This window comes from Vanessa cardui, chromosome 14 (genome assembly GCF_905220365.1).
Source record: "Vanessa cardui chromosome 14, ilVanCard2.1, whole genome shotgun sequence".
Lineage (NCBI taxonomy): Eukaryota > Metazoa > Arthropoda > Insecta > Lepidoptera > Nymphalidae > Vanessa > Vanessa cardui.
The window spans coordinates 13,299,533-13,324,203 of record NC_061136.1 but is presented as its reverse complement, the minus strand read 5'-3'; the positions used below and the strand labels follow the sequence as shown (position 1 = coordinate 13,324,203).

General features: G+C 32.1%; 1 protein-coding gene across 1 annotated transcript; it reads left to right on the top strand.

Moving 5' to 3' along the window:
* The first annotated feature begins 9,834 nt into the window (after window positions 1–9,834).
* Window positions 9,835–24,142, top strand: LOC124535273 (putative carbonic anhydrase 5). Its single transcript, XM_047111417.1, has 8 exons — window positions 9,835–10,088; window positions 16,809–16,841; window positions 17,603–17,770; window positions 18,551–18,674; window positions 19,284–19,386; window positions 19,786–19,895; window positions 20,042–20,165; window positions 21,491–24,142. The coding sequence occupies exons 1-8, from the start codon at window positions 10,052–10,054 to the stop codon at window positions 21,743–21,745; spliced, it is 954 nt and encodes a 317-aa protein (XP_046967373.1). The 5' UTR covers window positions 9,835–10,051; the 3' UTR covers window positions 21,746–24,142.
* Window positions 24,143–24,671: the final 529 nt, after the last annotated feature.

Here is a 24,671-nt window from a genome sequence, read left to right as displayed (position 1 = left end):
GTTATTATAAAGTAAAATTAAACAAATTATTTTAAATATGATGACATTATAATATCTCCGGATAACTTCAAACCAAAAAAAAAGTAGTTGTTTCGTCTACATTGTATATTTATAAAATCGGTCAACTCAGTCCGATTATGATGACGTTGCGAGTTTCGATTCTTATTTTTAAAATTAATTTCCAATATACATATAATAGATTTTTTTACATTTTATCTAAAAATACTTAAAATATGCATAACACTATTATAATATATGCAATATGCATTAAAAAGACTTTTTGTTTATATAGATACAATTTATAAACAGATAATTAATAAATAAATAATCGATAACTAAATCGATAATAACTTTTACTTCTGTCTGTCAGCACGAGTAATATGTCACTCAGTAACTGTTTTCATTGTTTGTTTTAAGCTCGTGGTAATATTTTAGTACGTGTAAATAATTATTTTCTTCGTGGCAGAATAAAATCCAGGCATGTGAGTAGCCGAACTTACTATACGTATCTATTGCTTAATAAAAATGAAGAAACAAGAGATACACTAAGTGCCATTTCAGGCTATTATTGTAGCTGCCTAGTGGGCAGTCGTACTGTAGGTTGTTGTGCCCATGTGATGACCATCACATGGTATTTAAGTTGGGGTCGGCATAATGATGTAAATGCACCATTTTTCTTTTTTTTTTTTTTTTTCTCGCTTGAAAAACGCATTACGCGCTTCCCCCACGTGATGGAAAGTGGGGGGGTGTGTGGGACTCCCCGGAGCCCTGGCCGCCGAGTGCGCCCAAGTACGCCGGGTTTACCCACTAAAAAACCAGCGGTACCCTCTGCGTCTTTCGATGGACGCCACGGGATCGCTTACGCATGCTACCGTGACGCCCTGACGGTCGGCCCACCTATGCGGGCCTCTTACACCTAGGGGTGATTCCCGGGGTACTGGGACCCCCCTAGTCCCTGCGGCGCCTATTGAGGCGGCGGGAGAAGGTGCGCGTAGCGCCTTTTCCTCCTCCCCGGTCGTCTTCTGCGGAGCGAGTCAGCGGCGGTACTCTCTTCCCGCTCCCGCTCCGCGGCTTCCTTCTGCGACATGACACTTTCGCAGAAGGAGCGCATCTCCGACCAGCACATCTCGCTACCGAGCATGGCGTTGATGATGCTCGGCAGCGAAAGGTCTCCGCCCATAGTCGCCGCAAGGGTGTGCCTCTGGGGCCCCCACGCAGCACACTCGTACAGGGTGTGGTACGCCGTATCCACTGGCGCACCACACTCGTGGCAGGAGGGTGTCTCCTCCCGCCGCGCTATCCCGTGCAGGTACTTACCGAAGCATCCGTGTCCAGTAAGTACCTGCGTCATCCTGTACGACAGTGTGCCGTGCTTCCTCTCGACCCAGCGACTCAAGTGGGGACGGATCGCCTCCACTGTCGCTAGGCCCGCCGTGGGTGACCCCAGATCTTCCTGCCATCGGACGATCAGGGCTTGCTGGGCTAGAGCCCTGATCCGCCCGATCTCCGCCGACCCTGGACGTTCGCTGCGGTCCCTCGCCTCGACCCGGAACCGGTACACTTCCGCGAGCACCTCCGCCTGGAGCTCCCAGGGCGGATCGCCCGCGAGAAGTGTCGCCGCAGTCCACGACACCGTACGGTACCCTCTGATGCCTCTCACCGCTATGACCCTCTGCGGCTTGCGCAGCAGGGCCCGATTTTTAGTGGTGAGGGCATCTATCCAGATCGGTGATGTAAATGCACCAGCCCAATTTTTAGATAACATTTTTGAAGAATATTGTTACGAAAATGATTAATATGAAATAAAATATTTTTTGTATATTGCCTAATTGTTTTATTTCTCTCTCTCTCTCCATCTGACTCTTTCTCTTTCATTCTTTCAACAGCTGTCACTGCTGGGCTTATTTTCAAACCATAGCGTACCTTAATATAGATTTTATTAATAATACTTTTATATTTATTAATTCCGGAGTTTTAGCCATGTTGTTTTATTTTTATATGTTTCTGTAGTATTATCACTATAAAATAAACATGAATTAAAGTTGACACAAAAAAAAATTGTGGCGATACTAAAGTCCATAGTATTTTGGGCATTCTCCTTTCATAGAAATTCTGCCACATGTGCATTCCACCAACCCGCATTGGAACAGCGTGGTGGAATATGTTCCAAACCTTCTCCTCAAAGAGAGAGGAGGCCTTTAGCCCAGCAGTGTTGTTGTTGTTACACTGATTATTTAGCTGCAATCGCTAGGCAACTGAATTTTCATGTGCTTAAATAGTGTTTATACGTCATCACACGATCGGCGGTGAAGGAAAACATCTTGAGGTTGTTTTTGTCTAATACCCATTGGTATTAGCTAGGATTCCATTGAATTCTGCCACAAGCGTACCCACTAATCCGCGTAGGTGCGGCGTAGTGGAATAAGTCTCTAAAATACCTGTTCACTTCCTAGCAGGATATATTAATTTAAATAATTGTATTTAACTAATATGACTTTGTATTTTTTAAATGTTAAAAAAAAGTAACTACTGAGTTTCATGCCGTATCTTCTCGGTAGAATCTACTTTCCGAACCGGTGGTAACTTCACTTAATTGTAAAATGACGATTCAAAAGTGCTTGTAAAAGCCTACTTGAATAAAGTTTATTTTGATTGATTTGATTTGATTTGAAATCTCTAAAATCTCCTCAAAGGGAGTGGAAGCTCAGCAATAGGATATTAACAGGTTGTTAATTTTACTGATCATTTCTACAGAGTCCCTAGATAAGACTCCATATATTCGGCGTACTTACTGACAAATATTAATGAAAGACTTAAGTTTAGACTTTACTTTACTTTGGATATTTAGTTATAGAAAATTTTACTACTTTTTACTCATATGTAATATTCCCAACATTGTATTATTTATTTTGTAGTTTTGTCTTCTACATGACAATACAAGAACACAAAATAAATAATAATTATTATTCATCTGAAGGCTAGTAGTGAAGTACCTACAGTTGACAAATTCAGTGAAGCGTGAAAAATACACGGGTATACATTTGCGCCTTACGTCGACAGATAATAAAAGGTTTCATGTAAATCGATATAGTGTTGTACACACAGGTAAAGCACGTGCGAGGCGATTATTATTGTATTAGGGGGAAATTAAATCCTATAGATGTTTATTGACTTTACAACTTATGCAATTTATGATTTGTAGGTAACCATTTTTTAACTTTGAAGTAAAGTTGGAGTATATTTAATTAAAATTTATTCACCAACCGGCATTGGTGCAGCGTGGTAGAATATGCTCCTAACCTTCTCCTCAAAGGGAGAGGAGACTCAAGAGTAGGAAATTTACAGGCTGTTACTTTATACATTTTACTCTTCTTTAAATAAATACGTTAAATTTCCTATCCTCTAAATCAAAATTAAATTTTGTTCAAGTAGGCTTTTACAAGAACTTTTGAATCGTCATTTTACAATTAAGTGAAGCTACCACCAGTTCGGAAAGTAGATTCTACCGAGAAGAACTGGCAAGAAACTCAGTAGTTACTCTTTTTCAACATTTAAATATAGAAATGTTATTAATTAATTTTGTAATTTTATTTTATTCTTGCGATGATCAGGTGCTATCAGGAAGTTCTTACCTAACTTCTTACTCCGATTATCTAGTAGCTAGCCATGAGACTGTTCCCGAGATTTATTGGTTTAAATACCAGTCGTGGGCATTATAAGGTTATGTGATTTCATATCGCACTATTCAGCAAGCGTAAAGCCGTTCCAACACCTCATCTCTTTCCAGTTGTATGTGCAATGTTCACAAATATGATTGTAAGATCAATTTACAAGTTACATATAAATATATATTATATTTAAATATCCACACGCCGTGCACATGCCGTCTTCACCCGCGCCCAAATCATTTATTTTATATTCCCGCGCTTTCCGCGATGTATGTTACTCGAGGGGACAGATACATAAATCCATAGATAATATATATATCCATATACAATATAAGTCCAATAATAATATTTATTATATTATTACAGATCTGTGTACGCTACAGTATGGATTTGTTATTTCATCAGATGTTAAGAGTATAGGAATTCAACTTGTTCACAATAATATGTATGTATGCTCTCTTTCCCTTGAGAATAATGACCGCGGTTGAAATAGCTAAGGATTAAGTTATTAAAAGGCCGTCAAAATTGAAGCAGTCACTTGTCAGAGATTACGTCCCAGTGGCTTAAAATTTGTTCCCAATAAATGTTCAAAATGTCCTTTGTTCGAGCCGATTAAAAACCTCCTTGCTATGTACATTAATTACGGCGAGACGTCATTTTCGAAGAAAGAAAAGATTACGTACATAAAATATTATAGTATTTGATTAAATTCATTATTTAAGGAGGAAAATAGGTACTCTTCTCATTTCTCCATCATGAATCATTGCCACGATCAATCTACACTTAATCATAAAAACCTTCAAGTCTGTAAATGATGTGTATTTGCGTATATTGATGAAACAGTTGAAAATCAAAATATACCTACTTTTTTTCAGGTTTTTTGAAACGTCATTTAACAACTATTCTAAGTGAAACTACCACCGGTTCAGAAAGTAGATTCTCGAGAAGAACCGACAAGAAACTGAGTAGTTGCTCTTTTTCAACATTTAAAAATACAGTCATATCAGTTAATTACAATTATATATGTATGTAATTTAAAAAGTGTAAAAACAATATCCTTAAATATTAGACCAATAAAAAAATTCTATATCATTTTTTATTTTAACCAAATCACAACTGAATGAAAACAATATCTTTTTCTGATAATGTAATATTAATATTTGTAAACAATCTTGTTTTGGAATGGGAATCTAGGTTATCTAGAATTTAAGATGCTAAAAGATATGCCCTCGGTCAATCCGTAATCTAATAGGGTATTGATAACGCTTGTATCTCGGTAGCTATACGCAAACACGAGTGTTTAAATTTCGATGATATTTTCCATATATAGAAAACATATTTTTTTTACATCAAATGATTTGAACCAACTTAAAAGCGGTGACTTACTATAAAAAAGAGTAAAAATTATTGTTTATTGATTGTCCAAAATCATCAACCATTTTAGAAAAAAACGCCTTAGCCCAAAGAAGAAACCTCACAAAAAACACTATATCATTTTTATATTTTGCAACAATACTACAGCCAAATCAACTAAGAATACAAGATAGAATGCAACAATATAACATGAATCAAAAATATTAATTCAATGTGCATTTGCTAAGATATTGTTATAGTCCAAGATTTTTAGATATCAGCTCTGCATAAAATCCTTCTACGTGATTTTTCGATTGGATTATGTCGGAGGGTGCCCCCCAAGTATAAATCCGAGTTTCTGTCATCCGAAACCGCGAGCGTTAGCCGCCATCTTGGAAAACGTTTTTTTGCATATATCTCTGAAACGGTAAGTTTTACGTCAAAAACCGAAGATATCTTTTTTGTAGAAAACAAAATTTCCCACCTTTTTCATACCAAACGTTTCCTCCTATTGTTGATATTTTCTGAGATATTTAAGTAAATAAAAACCAAATTATTTGTTTTTGTAAAGTAAATCAATAATTTTTGTATAAAATTAGTAAAAAAAGTTTGTACAAAAAGATTTATATAAAATTTGTAGAAAATTTCATGCTCTCCAACTTTAATTGAAACATTTTTTTCGTATCTCCAAAAATGATTGAGTTACTTTACAAAAACAAAAAAAATGTTTTTTCTTTTTACTTATATATTTCGAATATATATATATATATAATAAGCAATTTTAAAGTATATATATTGAACAATTATTAATTATTTTAAATAATTCGATATTTTTAAAAATTAATAGTAATTATGGTATAATATTTAAAATTAATAAAAGGAGTTGCTTATAAGAACATTATATACATTATATATCATTTATATACAACGATAGAGAACAGGCGTCTGATAATAATAATAGTTATGAAAATTGTGACCACGTCAAATCCAGATCACGTGCATGACGGTGACCAGCAGATATCGCAGATAAAGGCAAATGACATTAATTTTTCATATGGAATAGCAATAAATAAATTTGCCAATAAAACGACGAGTAATACGCATTTTAAAAAAAATAATGTTTTATCATCATCAAAAAACAATAATCTTTTAAAGCAGGGTGAATTTACAATTTTTTGAAGCGCAGTGCATTAAGCTGTGGCTACAATATATGTTGAATTATATTATATGATAATTTATACACATAAAAATATTATAGTATTGTTGTAATAACGACGCAAGGTGGATATACCAAAATATCATTTTATCCAATTTTTGTCTGGACCGATTTTGACGGGGCTTTCACTAGCAGATAGCTGATGTATAGGGAGTAACTTGGGCTACAACAATAACTTTTTTGTTAAATTGAAACGCACAATAAGTCGCGAGCACAGCTAGTGTTTATCTACAAACCTTCACGGAAATACACCGTATGTCGACATATACAGCGGTTTTTGCGTGATACGCTGTCAAAATTAAACAGCAATACAAAGAAGAAAATTATATACAAATCTGTAATGCGATGTATCATAAAGTTCATTGAATATTAGTTTATTAGTATCTTTCAGTTAGACAACACATATAAAAACTTTTTTTGTTATTATGGATGTAATAATACTTGAAATGAAAATTCATCTGTGTGTAAGGGCTCGAAATTTAATAAAGATATATCTACGATATTTTCTGCTTTTGTTATGACTCGACTATTCATCATCATCCCGTTTTTGTCCAATGCTAGACACAGACCTCTCCAAGTGCACGCCAATGTGGTCTTTCTCCGGCTATTCGCATCCAGCTCCTGCCAGCCGCCTTGCGTTTATCGTCACTCCACCGTGCCTGAGGACGTCCTACACTACGTTTGCCGAGACGACTATATATAACACAGTGTTTTAAAGAAAAAATAACACTAAAGAAAAATTTACTTGTCCTACAATTTGATTTACATAAAAAGAAACATTATAATAGAATAATTATTAGTAACGTAAACAACCGTTGCTATGGAAACAAAAGAACGGATATCAATATAGGAAGTGATCAGATATTAATATCTCCCGCCTTAACATACGACCTTTTGCTATAACAGTATGTTCACCGAGAAACCCGACATAATAGCTGTCGTTATTCTAAATAGATTGTGTATAATTGGGTGTGTTTGTAAGAACAGGATGTCTTATAAAATTATCCTAGATACCTTGAATACCCGGCCTTGTACGAGGTTAGAAAGGAAAGTTAAGTGGAAAGGCTAGGAGTCTCGATTAGACAATATAGGTTGAATATGAGATATGATTTCTGAGGTTTCTTTCGCCGGTTCTTCTCAGGTCAGGATATTTTCTTTTCCGAACCACTGGTACTGTTTTAATTGACCATCAATAAGAAAGTGTAATATTGAATAAAGTTATTTGAGTTGAGTCTGAAAATCATAATTAATAACAATATTACTGTTGAAATTCAACTTTGTTAAGAAAATTTAATTTTCTTAGTTAAAATAAAAATACTCCAAAATAACTTGAGAGAGTAACTTAATGATATATATATACTATTATGTTAAGGCGTGCTTTCTTACGACCTTACTAATTGACTCTTATCAATATAATTATTTCATTGTCACGGTAAACATTCGATATTAAAAAATATGTGTACATTGATAATCGAAAGCATAAATAGCTGTGATAGCCCAGTGGTTACAAAACATGAATCTTGACTGACGATTCTGAGTTCAAACCTCGAGTAAGCACTATTGAATTATTGTGCTTTGTTTGTATTTATAATTCATCTCGTGATCTAACCTACATTTATGCAGGGTTGTGGTGTTCAAATCTCAAAAGGAAATGGAGGCTTTTGCCCAGTATTGTGACATTGACTGGACTTTACTTAAGAATAAATAACGTAGAAACTGTTATTCTGTATTTATTTATTTATTTAATATGGAACTCCAACACAGGTACATATGTAATACAAAAAATACAAGTTTAGACACTAAAATATTAAATGTACCTCCAATTATAGGAGAACACAACATGCACTTATAAAGTATTGAACTCTAAAACAAAACTTAAGAAATAAAAATAAAAGAAAGAAAAAACAAACCAAAACTAATAATTACAAAACAATGAAATAAAATAATTTATCGAAAACTATTTAACAAATTTAAACTAAACAAAATGTAAACTTAACAATGGATAGCCTAGGCCATCTAAAATGATATTGCGAATTGTTCGCAAGTGATAAGCGATACAGACAATCACTGTAACTCGGTTGTAAATGTTTTACGAGTGAATTCTTAAAAAACAGTACTGCAATTAGTTAAGTACTTAAAAAATAGCACTCCAGTTTACATGGAAATATATATTCAGTACGTATAATTTCTATAACTGCCTTAAATTAATAAATTATCGAAATGTCTAATTTTTAAGACATTACATAATATGTATTTAAAATGCTTAACTGAAATACTTTAAAATATAATTAATAATATAAATAGTTATTGAGCATGGGACGAAAATTAATTATATATAAAGTACACTAAACTTTTCAAATTAATTTGTATTATTGAAGTTATTAATTTCGAGATCTTTACCATGTTTTTTATTTTTGTTCAGTGGAGCTCGATATTTCGACATTATCTACGAATGTCTTGTTCACGAGACTGAAGTTTGCGAAAAAAGAAAAAAAAATGTATTATGTATGTATGTATTGATATATTCTATTTGTATATAAGTTTCTATTATAGTAAGATAGTCAGTAAACAACTGCATTTATTTTAAATACTTAATCGCAAAATATTACTATGTGACGAATCGTGGAAGGTGAGTATCTTTTATGGGAATTTGTGTATAATATTTGAATTTATTTCGAATCAATCTACATTTGTAAATAATGAGAGGGCAATTTGTATAGATTGCGGTCTTCACCGGTACAGCTTCCACGGAGCGATTTTATTAGTAAATTAGGTGACCTGCGCACAGACACTCACTGAAACTGACACACAGACATCTAGAAGAACGAACAAATATAATTTAAATTTAATTATTATTATAATAAACAATAGGTATTGATAAAAAAACGTGTGTTTTGATTAGTGAAAAGGGACTTTTTTCGTTTGTTGTCGACTTTACTCCCGTTTGAATTAACACGCCACGCCGTTAGTAAGATTAAGTTTTTTATAATTTCTACTAACGAGAGTTATTTTAAAATACTGACAAGAAGGCACTGACTGACTGATTTAAAGGATACAAACTATGATTTTTTGGAGGATATTTCACCACATTGCGGGTTAGTGGATACACTTCTGGCCGAATTTCATTAAAATTAGATATATACAAACTACTGTACAATTTCACTGAGCTTTAAAAGTTAGGTTCTTGTATATTCATTGATTGTTGAAATTTGAGATTTGTTTATCGTTTGAGATAAACCTATTGTCATATCGGAAAGACATTAGACAGAAGAAGAACGAAATAAACTGGAACAGAGATATCTAAATAAATAGATATCGCAAAAATTTTAGCGCTGCAATTAAGTATTGCCAACTTAATTTATTTACAATGTAAATATTTGGAATGCTAATTACTGCATAATAATTAATATCTAATCGATATTATTATTTATTTAAAATCAAAATATAAATTTTCTTCGAGTATATACTATCAAAATCGAAAATCAAAAATATGAAATATAATCATGATTTAATTTCGATTGTAGATTATATATTTTATCCTACATCGTTCGAGGCAGTGAGTCACGCAGAGTTATCACTCAGCTAGACGAGACGAAGAGTGCAGTATTGGCTCAACCATACGTGGTGTTAACTCGAATATAAAAAAAAAAAAACAAAAATGTATAAAACCTATCTATCTTTTCACCAAACATCAGTTGTTTTCGATATTCGTAACAGTGCACATACTCGATATATTAATTGAAATTAATAATTCGGAATAATATATTAATTATTTTAATTTTTTAATATTGAATACATTTATTTATTTTTTAAAATGTGGATTATTGCAGTGAATTTTTTGGCTGTAGTGGGTGAGTTCTTTTTTTAATTATTTTTACATTGTATAGATAAAAAATACAGTTAAAGTTGTGACGGAAATATATATATATATATTTTTTTTTTTTATTGTAACCAACGTGTCATAACATTGAACATACATTTAAATTTTATTCAAAGCATTTTATTGTTTTTAATAGAAAAGGAATAAATTTAAACGCATGGATTTGAATCAACAAATCGAATAAAAGCATACGCAAAGACATGCAAAATTTAAAATCGATTTTTTTTGTATTATATGCTTTCATCGGGTTGTTTGAAAACAATAACAATAAGAAATTATTGAACATGTTTTAATTAAATTTAAGATACTATTTTTTATATTTATTATAAATATACAAAGGTTTTTGTTTTTATATTTATTTTAAATATTTAAAAATAAATCGACTTCATTTGTAGTTTTAAGTGAGTTTAGTTCCATTATAAATTATTCAATTTAGAATATACAAGTATGTGGTTATACAAATTACTTTTAGTTATTACAAGTAAATGTAAACAAATAAATTGAAATATCAATCCATATCGAAATCAAATATAATTTAACATTTCTATATTTGACCAAGAAACAAATTACCTCAGATACACTCATTTGTTTTGAATAAAAAAAAATAAACAAATTAATTAATTAATTAACTGTAAGCAGAAAAAGAAGTAAATTCTCTACTAAAAATTTTGTAAAGTCCTTCTCAAATAATAATTATTTTCTTAATATTTATTCATTCACTTTTAAATGGTTTGTAACTGTATACATTCAATGAATGAAAGAGCGGTTTACGTATTGTGTACTGTATGGTTTCGCAAAGTAAATCTGTACGTCATTCTATTACAAAATATACAATTATTTGATACAATGAATTATATACAGTCAACAAAGAATGCAAATAAACATATTGGATCAATTAGAACTAAATACAGTTATACAAATTACATTAATTGATTATCTGTGATTAAAAACGAAACCGTGGTAGTATTTAATTATAATTAAAAATATAATATATAAACGTCAATAATTATTGACGATTCAAAAACGCTTCATTGTGAAGTTTACATGAATAAAATTGATTTGAAATAGAAAAGAATATTTTAAAAAAAATTACCATGGTTAAGATATTCCATACTAATATTATAAATGCGAAAGTGTGTGTATCTGTTTGTCTCGCTTTCACTCCAAAACAACTGGATAGATTTAAATTAAATTTGATACACAAATAGTCTAGAGCCTGAGAAAAGGTATTCAAAGGCTACATTAAATAAATTATCGCTAATGTTCGGTTACCGTCAGACCGTCGATGGACATTATTGCATTTATCGACACACGATCGCGTACAGAATGTGACTTTTATCTTCCGTTGCGTTAACTTCATAGTATATATATAATCTAAGAGCCAATTTCGGCAATCGAACCAATAACTTATAAATCATCTGATGATCGGCGTTGAAGGAAAACTTCATGAGTACAGCTATGATAAGCTGCCACCGTCTACGGTAGCATTTAAATAACTTGGAACATTAACAGCCTGCAAATTTCCCACTGCTGGGCAAATGATTTTTTGGGGGATATTCCACCACGTTGCGGGTTGGTGGATACACTTCTAGCCGAATTTCATTGAAATTCATCGTGCATGTTTCTATTTTCAATTCAATCCGAAATTATGAACACAAATAAAGCACATGAAAATTCAGTGGTGCTTGCCTGGGTTTGAACCCGCAATGATTGTTTTAACCACTGAGCCACCCTGGCTCTGAAAGAAATAGAACTCTGAAAAAAAACTCCAATCAGTTTCTTGAAGTGGAAAGAAGGCATTTGTCCAGTCGTGGAACAATACGGTAATCAGAAATAACGATAAATACTCCAATATTTTCGCCTTAAATTTATTTTACAACAAATATAATTAACATTTAAAGTAAAACTTCTCTAATTAAGCGTCAAGTCGCTGACGACGAATAATTTAACGCTTTTAAGTTAATGTAATATTAATTGTTTGCCGTATTTATTGTACGAAGATAATTTTCGCAACTGACAGTCTAGCAGCGGCTTTTCACTGATAATATTCGCAATCAGATATTTACTGATAAATAAATTGATGAAATTCAATATATAAATATTCAATATATAGTTTGTTCGCGCAGACTGTAATCAAATCATTATAAGAAAACTTGAATTGTCATTTTAAAAAACGTAGAATATAGTTTGTAACAAACGCTTACCGCTGTCTGTTTCTATGAATGCTTAGATCTTTGAAATTACGCAACGGATTTTGATGAGGTTTTTTTTAATGGATTAAGTGATTCGAGAGGAAGATTTTTGTATATGATACATAGACAATATAGAAAAGAAACGCTGACAATTTTAGAAGTCTCTAATGGGATATTGTATATAAACAAATTTTTTAGTATATTTAGTATCAGTGCGAAGCCGGGGCAGGCTGCTAGTATTATATATAAAAATCATCTTCATTGCCCACTGCTGGACATAGATGTTCCCACACCATGTTCCACATTACATTCTTCATCAATCGTACATAATATAAGTCTAAGTACTAAAAGAATCGTCATTCATTTCGAGAGCATTAATCTCCACTTAAGAATTTCTTTGTTCCAACGAAATTCAATTTTTTAATACAAGGTTGATGTAGCTACATTTATAGCTGATCCCAAAGTCTTCAATCTTTAATTTTTGATTGACTATATAGCCTTGGATTTATAATTAACTAATTTTTATTGGGATTTTATAACAATCCTGTTTCACGCTGCTGTAGTATAGTGTTGACAAATATTCGATCAAAAGAAAATGTTTTTTTTTTTTTATTTCTACGAGAAGTTCTTTTAGGGATTTTAAGGGAGATCAAAGAAATGTCCAACTTTATGATATTGTAAAATTAAACATTTAATTAAAAATCCTAGACATAAATGACTTCACTGATTAAATACATAGACTTAATAACTAAGTGACTAAGTAAAAAATATTTTTTTCAGTCGAATTTGTGATGTTTGTTATAGCCGATTGTGTTTGCAATATTTATGCTGAAATTCTATATTATATAAAGTAGCAGCCCGTAAATTTCTTACTGCTTGCTTAAGGCCTCCTCTCCTATTAAGGAGAGAGTTTGGAACATATTCCACCACGCTGTTCCAATGCGGGTTGATGAAATGCACATGTGGCAGAGTTTCTATGAAATTAGACACATGCAGGTTTCCTCACGATATTTTTCTTCACCGCCGAGCATGAGATGAATTGTAAACACAAATTAAGCACACACACACATATATATATAGTGGTGTTCGCCTGGGTTTGAACCCGAAATCATCGGTTAAGATGCACGCGTTCTAACCACTTATTATATAATTCATACAAATAAATCTAAAATTACTATTAATCTTATCTTATCTAACTTATATCAAGAAATAAGTTTATAATTAATTGAATTAATATTAAACGTTGATAGACCTTATACACGCGTAACATGTCAGTCACACAGACTAAATATTTTAAATGTTTATAAACAAAAGCGTAAAACAAATGAAGGCTCGACAGATATAATCTCTCTACACATTTACACGTTTCTTTGAAAAATTCCATTAAAAACTATTTGAATCTGAGCAATAAAAACGAGTTTGTCTTTGTTATCTTCTTTTATGTGAAATTGATAAAACAGCACATTACATAATTATTTTAATATTTAAAAAAGGAATTGCGAACGAACGCGTTCGAAAACAGATAAGTAAGATATCGGTTAATTCGCACAAAATTCGAGATGGCCCAGTGGTTAGGACGCGTGCATCTCAACCGATGATTGCGGGTTTAAAGCCAGGCAAGCACCTCTGAATACATATTCATGTGCTTAATTTATGTTTATAATTCATCTCGTGCTCGACGATGAAGGAAAACGTGAGGAAACCTGCAAGTGTTAAATTTCATAGAAATTCTGCCACATCCTCAAGAGTTGCGATTATTCGCTAAAATCCTTAAAATATACGATAAATTATATATAGACGCTACAGTCTATGTACGTATATTAACCCCTTGATCATGCTGCACCAATGATGACCGAAATCAAAACTTTTTTTTTTATTGAAGTAAAAATTAAAATAAGAAAAAAACTTCTTAAAAACGAGCGGATAATAAATAATTAACATACGCGATAATATTATTCTTTAAAAGAAATGAATACATGCCTATCTTGTGTCAGATTTAATAAAGCAAAGCCTTAACTAGCTATGAGAAAATATTGAGAGAACTCGTAATAAATATAAACACTAAAATGTATTATTGTAATGTCATTAGACTAATAATCTGAAAACGGCGCGTTTTAAAACAAATACTTATAATAAAGTCTATTTGTTTTTGTAATTTTGCCAACAAAACATACTAATCATTTATTAATCACCGAAATTATCCTAATTAAGTAATTAGGATTATTTTTGTGTTAAATAAATGATAATTTAAGTTAATTGACATTTTTTTCATAATATAAGGACTACTGTTAATTAACTAACTCGTAGTAACATGAATGTCTTCGAAAGCTATCAAGCATATCTTAACCATTTCATAGTATTATAATTTAAAAAATACTTAATGAAAACCTTACGACGTCTGACGATGGTGCTATCTCTTATGGAAACATTATATCAATTGGTCTCAAATGGATCACATTATTAAAACAATAAGAACAATATACGGAAATCTTTAAAACACCCAAGGAACACCATGGAAAACTCAATAAGACTTTGTCGAGCTTAAAAGTAAAGTAACAGCCCGTTAATTTCCCACTGCTGGTATAAGGCCTCCTCTTCCATTAAGGAGAGGGTTTGGAACATATTCCACCACGCTGTTCCAATGCGGGTTGTTGGGATGCACATGTGGCAGAATTTCGATGAAATAAGACACATGCAGATTTCCACACGATGTTTTCCTTCAGCCGAGCATGAGATGAATTATAAACACAAATTAAGCACATAAATATAGTGGCGCTTGGCTGGGTTTGAACTCGCAATCATCGGTTAAGATGCATGTGTTCTAACCACTGGGCCATCTCAGCGCTTGTCGAGCTTTGAGAGTCTTATATTAGGGTTCATTAAAAAGTCGACATCGTAGAGTTCATTGAAAAGTTTAAAAATTACATTATAATGATGCCTTGCAATACAAAGAAGCATGCAACAAAGTACATTAAAATAAAATAAATATTTATACAAAGTTGCAAATAACTTCATCATCATTCATCAATAACTAAAATAAATCTTACCTACAGACAAAATAATCGGACCACAAAACAATATTAGATTAGATAGATACGTTTTAACACAAAAAATGCAAAACAATAAACCCCGGGCATGGTAATAAAAATGAATAAATCCCTTATTAATTTCCCAGGAGGAGACGACCGGGCCTGACGTGCATATTATATACTGACTGACCCAGATTAAGCCATCACAAACATAGATGAAATCATGTATATTCAATTATATGACGCCTGGTTTAATTCCGCTTTTGAACAGCTTTATACCAAGCACCAAATATAGTATTAAAAGATAAATTCTTGTTAGTATATCTAGGGTTAATATATATAGGGTTTTTGGTTATAGCTAATAAAGAGTTCCATTATCATTTTCCATAAGATTAACATTGCTGGATCTGTTGGATTTCTGAAGAACATTATTGAATTATCCGAATTACGTATACTTGAAAATTTTCAAATCAAAAACACAATTAAGAGTAGGTTAAAATCAAAGCAGTATATCATAAAACATATAAAGAGAATAAAATTTAATTATCTAGAAATCAGCAATTAAATTCACGTTGTCGTGCTACTCTGTAAGAATGAACGCGAAACTTATCGCAATACACGATTCTTCAATGATATAAAATAACATACAAAGTGAGTTCCTACATAATAACGCCGCTGTCATCAATATATCCGCTATATTATTCAACCTCAAAAAGTAACATATTTTTAACGGATGAATCGCGTATATTAATTATATTTTTAAACATCCCGACGTTTCGAGCACTTTGCAGTGTTCGTGGTCACGGGTAGACTGAAAAAATAATTAGGAAAATATAATTAATATACGCGATTCATCCGTTATAATTAGTTTTATTTAAATGTGTAATAATCGCGAAAATTTAAGACAACATTAAGTAACTTATTTTTGCCAAATACACTTGTATTTCGATGTGCCTAACATGATTAATAATATCATTTTGCTTTCAATCAATTAAAAGTAAAGTAACAAGTAAAGCCTGTAAATTTCCCACTGCTGGACTAAGGCCTCCTCTCCCACTAAGGAGAGGGTTTGGAACATATTCCACCACGCTGTTCCAATGCGGATTGGTGGAAAGCACATGTGGCAGAATTTCGATGAAATTAGACGCATGCGGGTTTCCTTACAATGTTTTCCTTCACCGTCGAGCATGAGATGAATTACAAACACAATTAAGCATCACTATATATATGTATATATAGTGGTGCTTGCCTGGGTTTGAACTTCGGTTAAGATGCACGCGTTCTAACCACCGGGCCATCTCAGCTCATCCATTATAACGATTAAATAATTATAAAGAAGATAAGTGCTAGGAGTGGGGACAGTCCAAAGGGTCAATACGAACCTACAGATTTTTATATCGCTGGAAGGTTCTTGAACCATTGTCATTTCAAATTGTCAAATGATATAACAAATTTTACCCATTGTTGCAGGTATCATCAACGGAGCCGATTGGTCATATGATTGTAAGTTATTCCTTATACCTTAAAATCTATACATATAAAAGCGAAATCCCGATCCCACTGATTATTCACGAAATATCAGAAACTATAACACCTGCAGACTTGAAATTTGGCAGGCATACCTTACAAAATGTAGACATCCGCTAAGAACGGATTATACGGATACAATCTGAATCTGTTGAATGATTATCCAGCAACAACATATTATTTTGTTTCAAACTGAAATAACTGCGGATAAATCTAGAGGCACCAGTGGCGGATTTACCAATAGGCTAAGTAGGCTGGAGCCTAAATTTAGATGTGCCGCAAATTTAGCCCAAATTGTCTTTATCTTACAGTAATAAAAAATCTTATAATTATATGTATACACATTACGTCCGCAATCCGTATACTCGTCACTAAATAATGGGTTGCGAAAATAATCTAACTGACAGAAATATCACCTAGTTCATAATCATACTAATAAAAGGAAAAAGCCGTTGTAATGAGGACGATAGAAAACAAATCATAAATTTTCATTTTCAGAATAAATTGTGATTGTGAACTAAACAAACGTATCGAATTTTAAAAGTCAGTAACGGTGGCAAAAATCGAATAGCCTACTAGCGGCAAATTTGTTAATCCACCACTGACAGGCACTGCTAGTAACTTTAAAAAATAGTAACTAAAAATAGAAAAAATACGAATAACATTCCTAAAAAATTGTCTAATAAAAGAAAAATACATTCATGAATTCCATTTATAGTATTTGTTTTTTACTCCAGACGAAACACAATGGCCAGGCGTTTGTACGACGGGGAGCCAGCAGTCCCCAATCAACATCATGACCCGTGACGCGGTCGTTGACAGACAGGAGGCGCACATCAAAGGACCGCTGGCCTTCAGAGGATACAGCAACGTGAATAGCACTGGTGAAAATAACGGACACACTGGTAAGCATAGATGGAAATTCCGACGTAGAGCACAATCTTGTATCAAAAAGAATCTAAATCAAGACTTGATTTTGAACACACTTTAAGAAATTTAAGCATACATTTGATGTTACTACATAATACAGTAGATCAGACATCTTACATATGTATGTACATAATTAAGACATATTACCCTACAACCATAAAATTGTACAAAGGTTAAAGGAAATTTGTTTTATACTACTTACTAGTAACTCTGGTAGATAATATTTATAAATACAAGCAGGATTTCGTCTATCAAATTTGGTCAAGTATCAAAACGGTATAACTAAAGCTTACAAATATTATATAAATCCGGTTAAGTACCCTTAAGTTTTCATGTGTTGTTCTATTTGTATTTCTACTTAATGGTGAAGGAAAATATGACAAATGAAGGCTGTTGCGGTTTATATTCAGCCATCCCCTAACTTCCTATTAATACGAACTAGTATAGCGTAGAGCGACTAAAATATATTCCTGGGACGTGACGTAATGAGAGATTTCCCGGCTGAAGCTTCAATTTAATGATGATGCTTATTAAAGGTCAATTTATTCAAGAACAATTTAGCAGAACTCAAGAATTTCGATATATTTCGATTTATCTATCATCTTATTACTAAATAATATCTATAATATAAGTATAAAAAATAATGTATAATATAAAAAAATATAAAAAATGTAACACATTTCGACTGAGCAAAGCATTTGTTTTCTTTTTTAATTCTCTTTTCAATAAATCTTAAAAGAAATTTATTTCATCAGTAAAATGGACCATAGTGGAAGACGAACCAAGTCCCATATTGTCTGGTGGTCCACTGCGAGGAAACTACAGCTTCATACAGTTCCACATCCATTGGCTGTCGGAACACGCTATCGACGGCATGAAGTGAGCATTTTATATCTCTGTTATATACCTATAACCTAATTAACTTTCTCATTAATCACTGTCCAATATTTCTCGAAAGTTCTTGAAGTGACAAGCAACTTTTAGAACTTTCCGGAACTTGAATAAAATCAAGGGAACAAATTTAGGAAAAGACGGGCTGTATTGATTTTTTCATCAATACCAAAGAATACGACTTGATTTATAAACAAAGATAATTTGCCGAAAATCGAGATGGCCCAGTGGTTAGAACGCGTGCATCTCAACCGATGGTTGCGGGTTCAAACCCAGGCAATCACCGCTAATTCATGTTTAATTTGTCTTTATAATTCATCTCGTGCTCAGCTGTGAAGGAAAACATCGTGAGGAAACTTGCATGTGACATATTTCATAGAAATTCTGCCACATGTGTAATCCAACAACCCGCAAAAATTGGAACAGCGTGGTGGAATATGTTCGAAACCTTCTCCTCAAAGGGAGAGGAGGCCTTAAGCCGAGCAGTGGAAATTTACCGGCTGTTGTTGTTGTATAATTTAAAGCACTAAGTCCCGATTTCAAATTTACAATGAGGTAACATCTAATTGTTTCTATAGCGTGTATATATTTTGCTAGGTACCCAATGGAGATACATTTCGTTCACGTAAAGACTGGTCTGACTGTCGAGGAAGCACTTAAACGGCCAGACGGACTCGCCGTTGTTGGGGTTCTATGCCAGGTAAACGAACATTATTAAAAAGAAAACCTACACGATGTGCTTTGATTAAAAACATGAAAAGCTTGTGGTATTCCTTTTCACAACAAGTCAAATTATTGTTCTTGGTATTTGATAACTTTTAAAAATTTCCGACTAAAGAAATGAAAGGCGATAATCTTTTTGTTTACTTTTTGGACATACAGAAATATAATAAATATAGAAATAGTAATTGCCCGCAGCTTCACCCGCATTGTAAGGTGTTGGTTGTGCACACTAAATTTCATCAAATTCGATTCAGCGAGTTGATCGTAAAAGAGCGACAAATTTATAATATTAATATAGATTGGGATTAAGCAAGATTTTTTAAAATCTAAATCGAATATTAAACTGTGTAGTATTAACCAAATCGATTTTGCACAGGTCCATAGCGGAGAAGAGAATGAGTTCGCGTTAGGAGAATTGACACCAATGCTCCCTAGCCTTATTGACAGAGAATCGGGGCCCTTGCCAGCTTCTGCCATTGACCTCACGTGAGTATATAATCCCTTTCCCTGTCTCATCCATCCCTCTGTAATATTTGCCTTTTAAGATACAATTTGTAGCCACTCATCATTCAAAAGTTTTTAGTGTTTATCATCACAGATGCATAATAATAAAATTAATGTTCTCCCAACAGACGCCTCTTTAGTCCAAACATGCAATCTTTCTACACATACCACGGCTCTCTGACTACCCCGCAATGTCAAGAAGTAGTCACCTGGATCGTTATGGATACTCCCCTCATTATATCTGATATTCAGGTAAGCATCACAGACAGCATATATATTTAATGTCATTTTCGATGTTCCTTTGCATTAACATTGAAAAAATGGGCCGATTATCTTTCGTTGCTTTTATTTCCGAAACAGTGGCAGATTTACTTCGTCAATCAATATTATATTTATAATCAATAACATGATTTTGGAAAAAAAGTGATAATTACACTTTATCTTTATAAGCCTTTTTCACTGCACTATTAATGCTTGCAAAGGATTTTCGTAATAACGTCACTGATAATTAAATCTGTATTTTAATATTCGCATAAAAATTGCATAACTAATTCCTAAAAATAGACTGTCTGTACTGTCTAAGTAGAGAATATAATGTCCTTGATTAGTATCCAGAATACGTGACAAAATCCAGATTTTTAGATAATATTTATAAAAATGTTGGAAAATAGAAATAATTTTATAATCAAAGAATTCATACTACAAAAAATTTCATCCCAAATGTTATCCCCACTGGATTAAATATCAAAGTAGCCGTATTTTCTCGGGGTTTAAGCTTACTGCGTACTACCTTCATCAAACGGTTCAGTGACTTGGCTGTAATACCCTTACTGGCATTTTTCTTTTCTCATTTGTAATATTACGTAGGGATAAATGTTTATCAAATTATTATACATTAAAACAACGTGATCATCACGTGGGTAATAAAATACTAAATCATGTAACATTATCGTAACCATAAAATTATTTATTGATCCGTCAACTTTGAACAGTCATTTATCGGTTAAACAACTTAGGATTAATTTCGTCTAGTGATAGAACATAATATATCTATTGTAACCAGATAGATAACATAAAAATAACAATTTTTATTTATGCAACTTTATAAGTAACTACAGTTCAATGGTCACACTTTTATAAACTAACGCACTAAACGTGGGGGGTGGATTGGAAAATTTGTTCTATTGGACGATAGCGTAGAGCCGACATTAATCACAAACATGATTAAAGCAACCTAAACCATCTTATCTTACTGAAAGCTGAGATGGCCCAGTGGTTAGAACACGTGCATCTTAACCGATTATATCGGGTTCAAACCCAGTAACCACTGAATATCCATGTGCTTAATTTGTTTTTATAATTCAGCTCGTGCTTTACGGAAAAGATTTTTGAAGGAAAACATCGTGAGGAAACCTGCATGTGTCTAATTTCATCGAAATTCTGCCACATGTGCATTCCACCAATCCGCATTGGAACAGCGTGGTGGAGTATATTCCAAACCCTCTCCTTAATGGGACCGGCGGCCTTAGCCTTGGAAAATTTACAGGCTGCTACTAAACCATGTTTACTATCCACAGTACAAACTCTTCAGCAAAGTGGACGTCGGTGGTATAGACAACTACAGAAGCTTGCAGCCCGTAAACCGAGTCATCTACCGCAGCCTCGCTTCCTGTGCATCATTGACCCTACCAAGCTCTCTCGGCATCCTGGCTGCTCTTCTTAATCTCTCATCAACCATGTCCGCTATCGTCAGCAAAGGAGTCTGCACAATTGTGAACATGAAGAGGAAGTTCTGGGGCAACAAGACCAAGGAGTGCCTCAAAAGTGATTGAAGTACGCGAATGTTTAAGATATTGGTTTCAATTGGGTATGTTACATATCATTCTTGCAAATAGGAAATTTTTAGGAAAATTTCAAGAAATCCTCACGGATAAGGATTTTTTTATATTGGATGAACTTTGGGAATTGTTTACATTTGCATTTAAATCGCTGAATGCCATATTATCGATATGAACTTATAGTTTATATTTAATTGAACAATTGCATTTCATTACTAGGTATGACCTTAAAATAGCATTTAGTCATTGGAATAACGTTACAGTGTGATTAATATGATCACAAAGATTTTATAATTTAGTGAATAAGTCTAGTTAGTTCTTCATCAAAACGAGAAATAATGACACTGTGTCAGATCTTAGCTCTAGATGTTTAGTACTTAGTGCGACTAATTACTAAGTATAGGCAAAAAATATTCCATTAAATGTACTACTATGTAGTTACTAGAGTTGTTAAATAGTCTTTTTCGACCTTAATCGAGCAAATTTAAGTTTTGCTCAAATTCAACCCCTAGAAAAAGTGCCGGTGTATTTGTTGGGATTGACAAAGAACATATGTAAACAGCGTCCTTTGAACTCACAGGCCATAAGGAAACAGTAGATTCTACAATTGCGAGATACGATCTTATGTTACTAAAGTGCCATTGATTCTTTTGTAATGGATTTTTTATTAGTTTATCAGATCAAATAACTTATCGGCGGATGTTTTGTTATTCGATTTAAGATTTGAAATAAATTATCCTTGATAATGAATGCATTTATGATGATAATTATAATTGATAGTATTTTATCGTCTTGAAATGTTGATAAATTAATAAAACTAGTTATTACGAGTTCTTATCAAAAGATCTGTCAGAAATAGCCGAATCGATAAAACAAAAGAAAAAAGCGTCTTACAAAAAAAATACTTCTGACAAAGAAAACGTCAAATAATCTTTTCAAAAGGTTTTTGTCAAATATGTAGTATGTATGTGTATTTATTATTATACCATGGTTAAGAAAACAAGATACTATGTATGAAAAGTGGAGTATTTAAGTTTTGTAATTATAAAGATTGTGGTATCGTAATTACACATATTAGAATACATATTTATTCTTATCGAAAATCAAAGCATATCCTTATTATACAATGTTCTAATTATATAGTATATGAAAATGTATATACCTATAAATTAAACAATTAATTGTTGATATTATGAGAAATGTTAATTAAGGCGTAATTTAAGTTTATGCTAAAAAAAGCCTCATCAGATGCCTAAAAAAAAATAAAAAAGGAATGGAGACATACATCATTAATATACTGTTTAATAAACCACTGCTCTAAATTGCATGACCGCTATCTGAGAAAATTACTCTAAAACATATTTTTATATTTTTTTAAAAAAGCAAAAGATAAAGATCTAAATAAAACGTATTATTTTCACATGATATCCGGGTCTTTATCTTCATTTTAATCGTTGATGCACCTGTATGAAAATTTATGTAAAATAATAAAAAGAAACAGTACAAAATGAATGAATGTGTCAACGTATCATTCAATGGAACGCATTTAATAAATTATTATTAATACAGATAATACAAAATGTAGCTTATTATTTAATGTAGTGCTCATATTATGTTGTCGTCAAAACTTTTAGTACGTATCGTTATTTGTTTATTTACCTATTTCGTTTATCGATTGTTTAAGTATGTCTGTGACGTCAGATTGAATTAAATTGCTATTTTTAAATTCTACAGATATACAGCAGCAATAAATTTATTGTAGTGATAATTTAATACAACAATTCTTATAATAATACCCCTAAATTAAATTTTATCTATTTACAAGCTGTTATTAAGATCTCAAATATTATATTCTATTAAATACTATTTATTCATGTAATATTAAATATAACATTAACCGATAAAATATTTAGTCTGTGGTTTATATTGAATAAACCGTAGAATAAAGATCCTTAACTATAAAATAATTGAAGTTTAAAATGTAAATAAAAACATGTAACTAATTGTAATTACATATATATATTTTTTTATTCTTTGTAAAATTTTTATCGAAACATGTTTTTGATTTTCATCAAAAGCTACAAATTATATATTTTTTTTTATTAATATCATATCTTTGTGTCTGTGTGTAGGGAGGCACATGATTCTAACTTGGCTATAATCTGTTGTCGTTTTTAATTGTAATAATTATTATTTATTAGGCTGTGAAATTGAAAAGATATTAAAATTGTATTCAATATAAGTTCTGAGAAATTATGTCAATGTTCATAGTACCTACTATAGTTATAAGTAATTTTAATCCTCTAGATTTTATTTGTTTTGTTAATGGTTGTGTTTTGTGTTCTATACAATTTAAGTCAATAATCTTACAAAATAAAATTTTGTTTCAAAATATTTATTACGTTTTATTAAAACATTTCGATATTTTTAAATTTATTAAAAAAAAAGTATTACTACAAATAATATTGAGTGATATACTTAACATGTTCATATACAGTTACGTAGCAGATTTAACATAAAAAACATATTTTTTGGGCTAAGATAACTCCAGTTAGATCTATAATTGATACAGTCGGTAAATAATCCATGATATCAATTAATTGATATATATGTGTTTATTGATAAAAACTATAAATAGAAAGTATGACATAATGATACGGCAAAATTGATTGATATGTGAGTTTTAGCGTATTAATTTAATTTACTTAATAATAATTAATTAAAAAATGTATCAACCCAAGATGAATTATAAAGATAAGTGAATAATAAAATTAATACTTAATACTAACACAACATGAAGCTCAATAAATAGGTTACTTAGTGTATAGACGATTTGTTATATACGATATTGCTCCGTATATAGCAGTCATTTTTAACGAGAGTTTTGGCACGGGTTCATTTCCTAACTTGTTAAAATGTA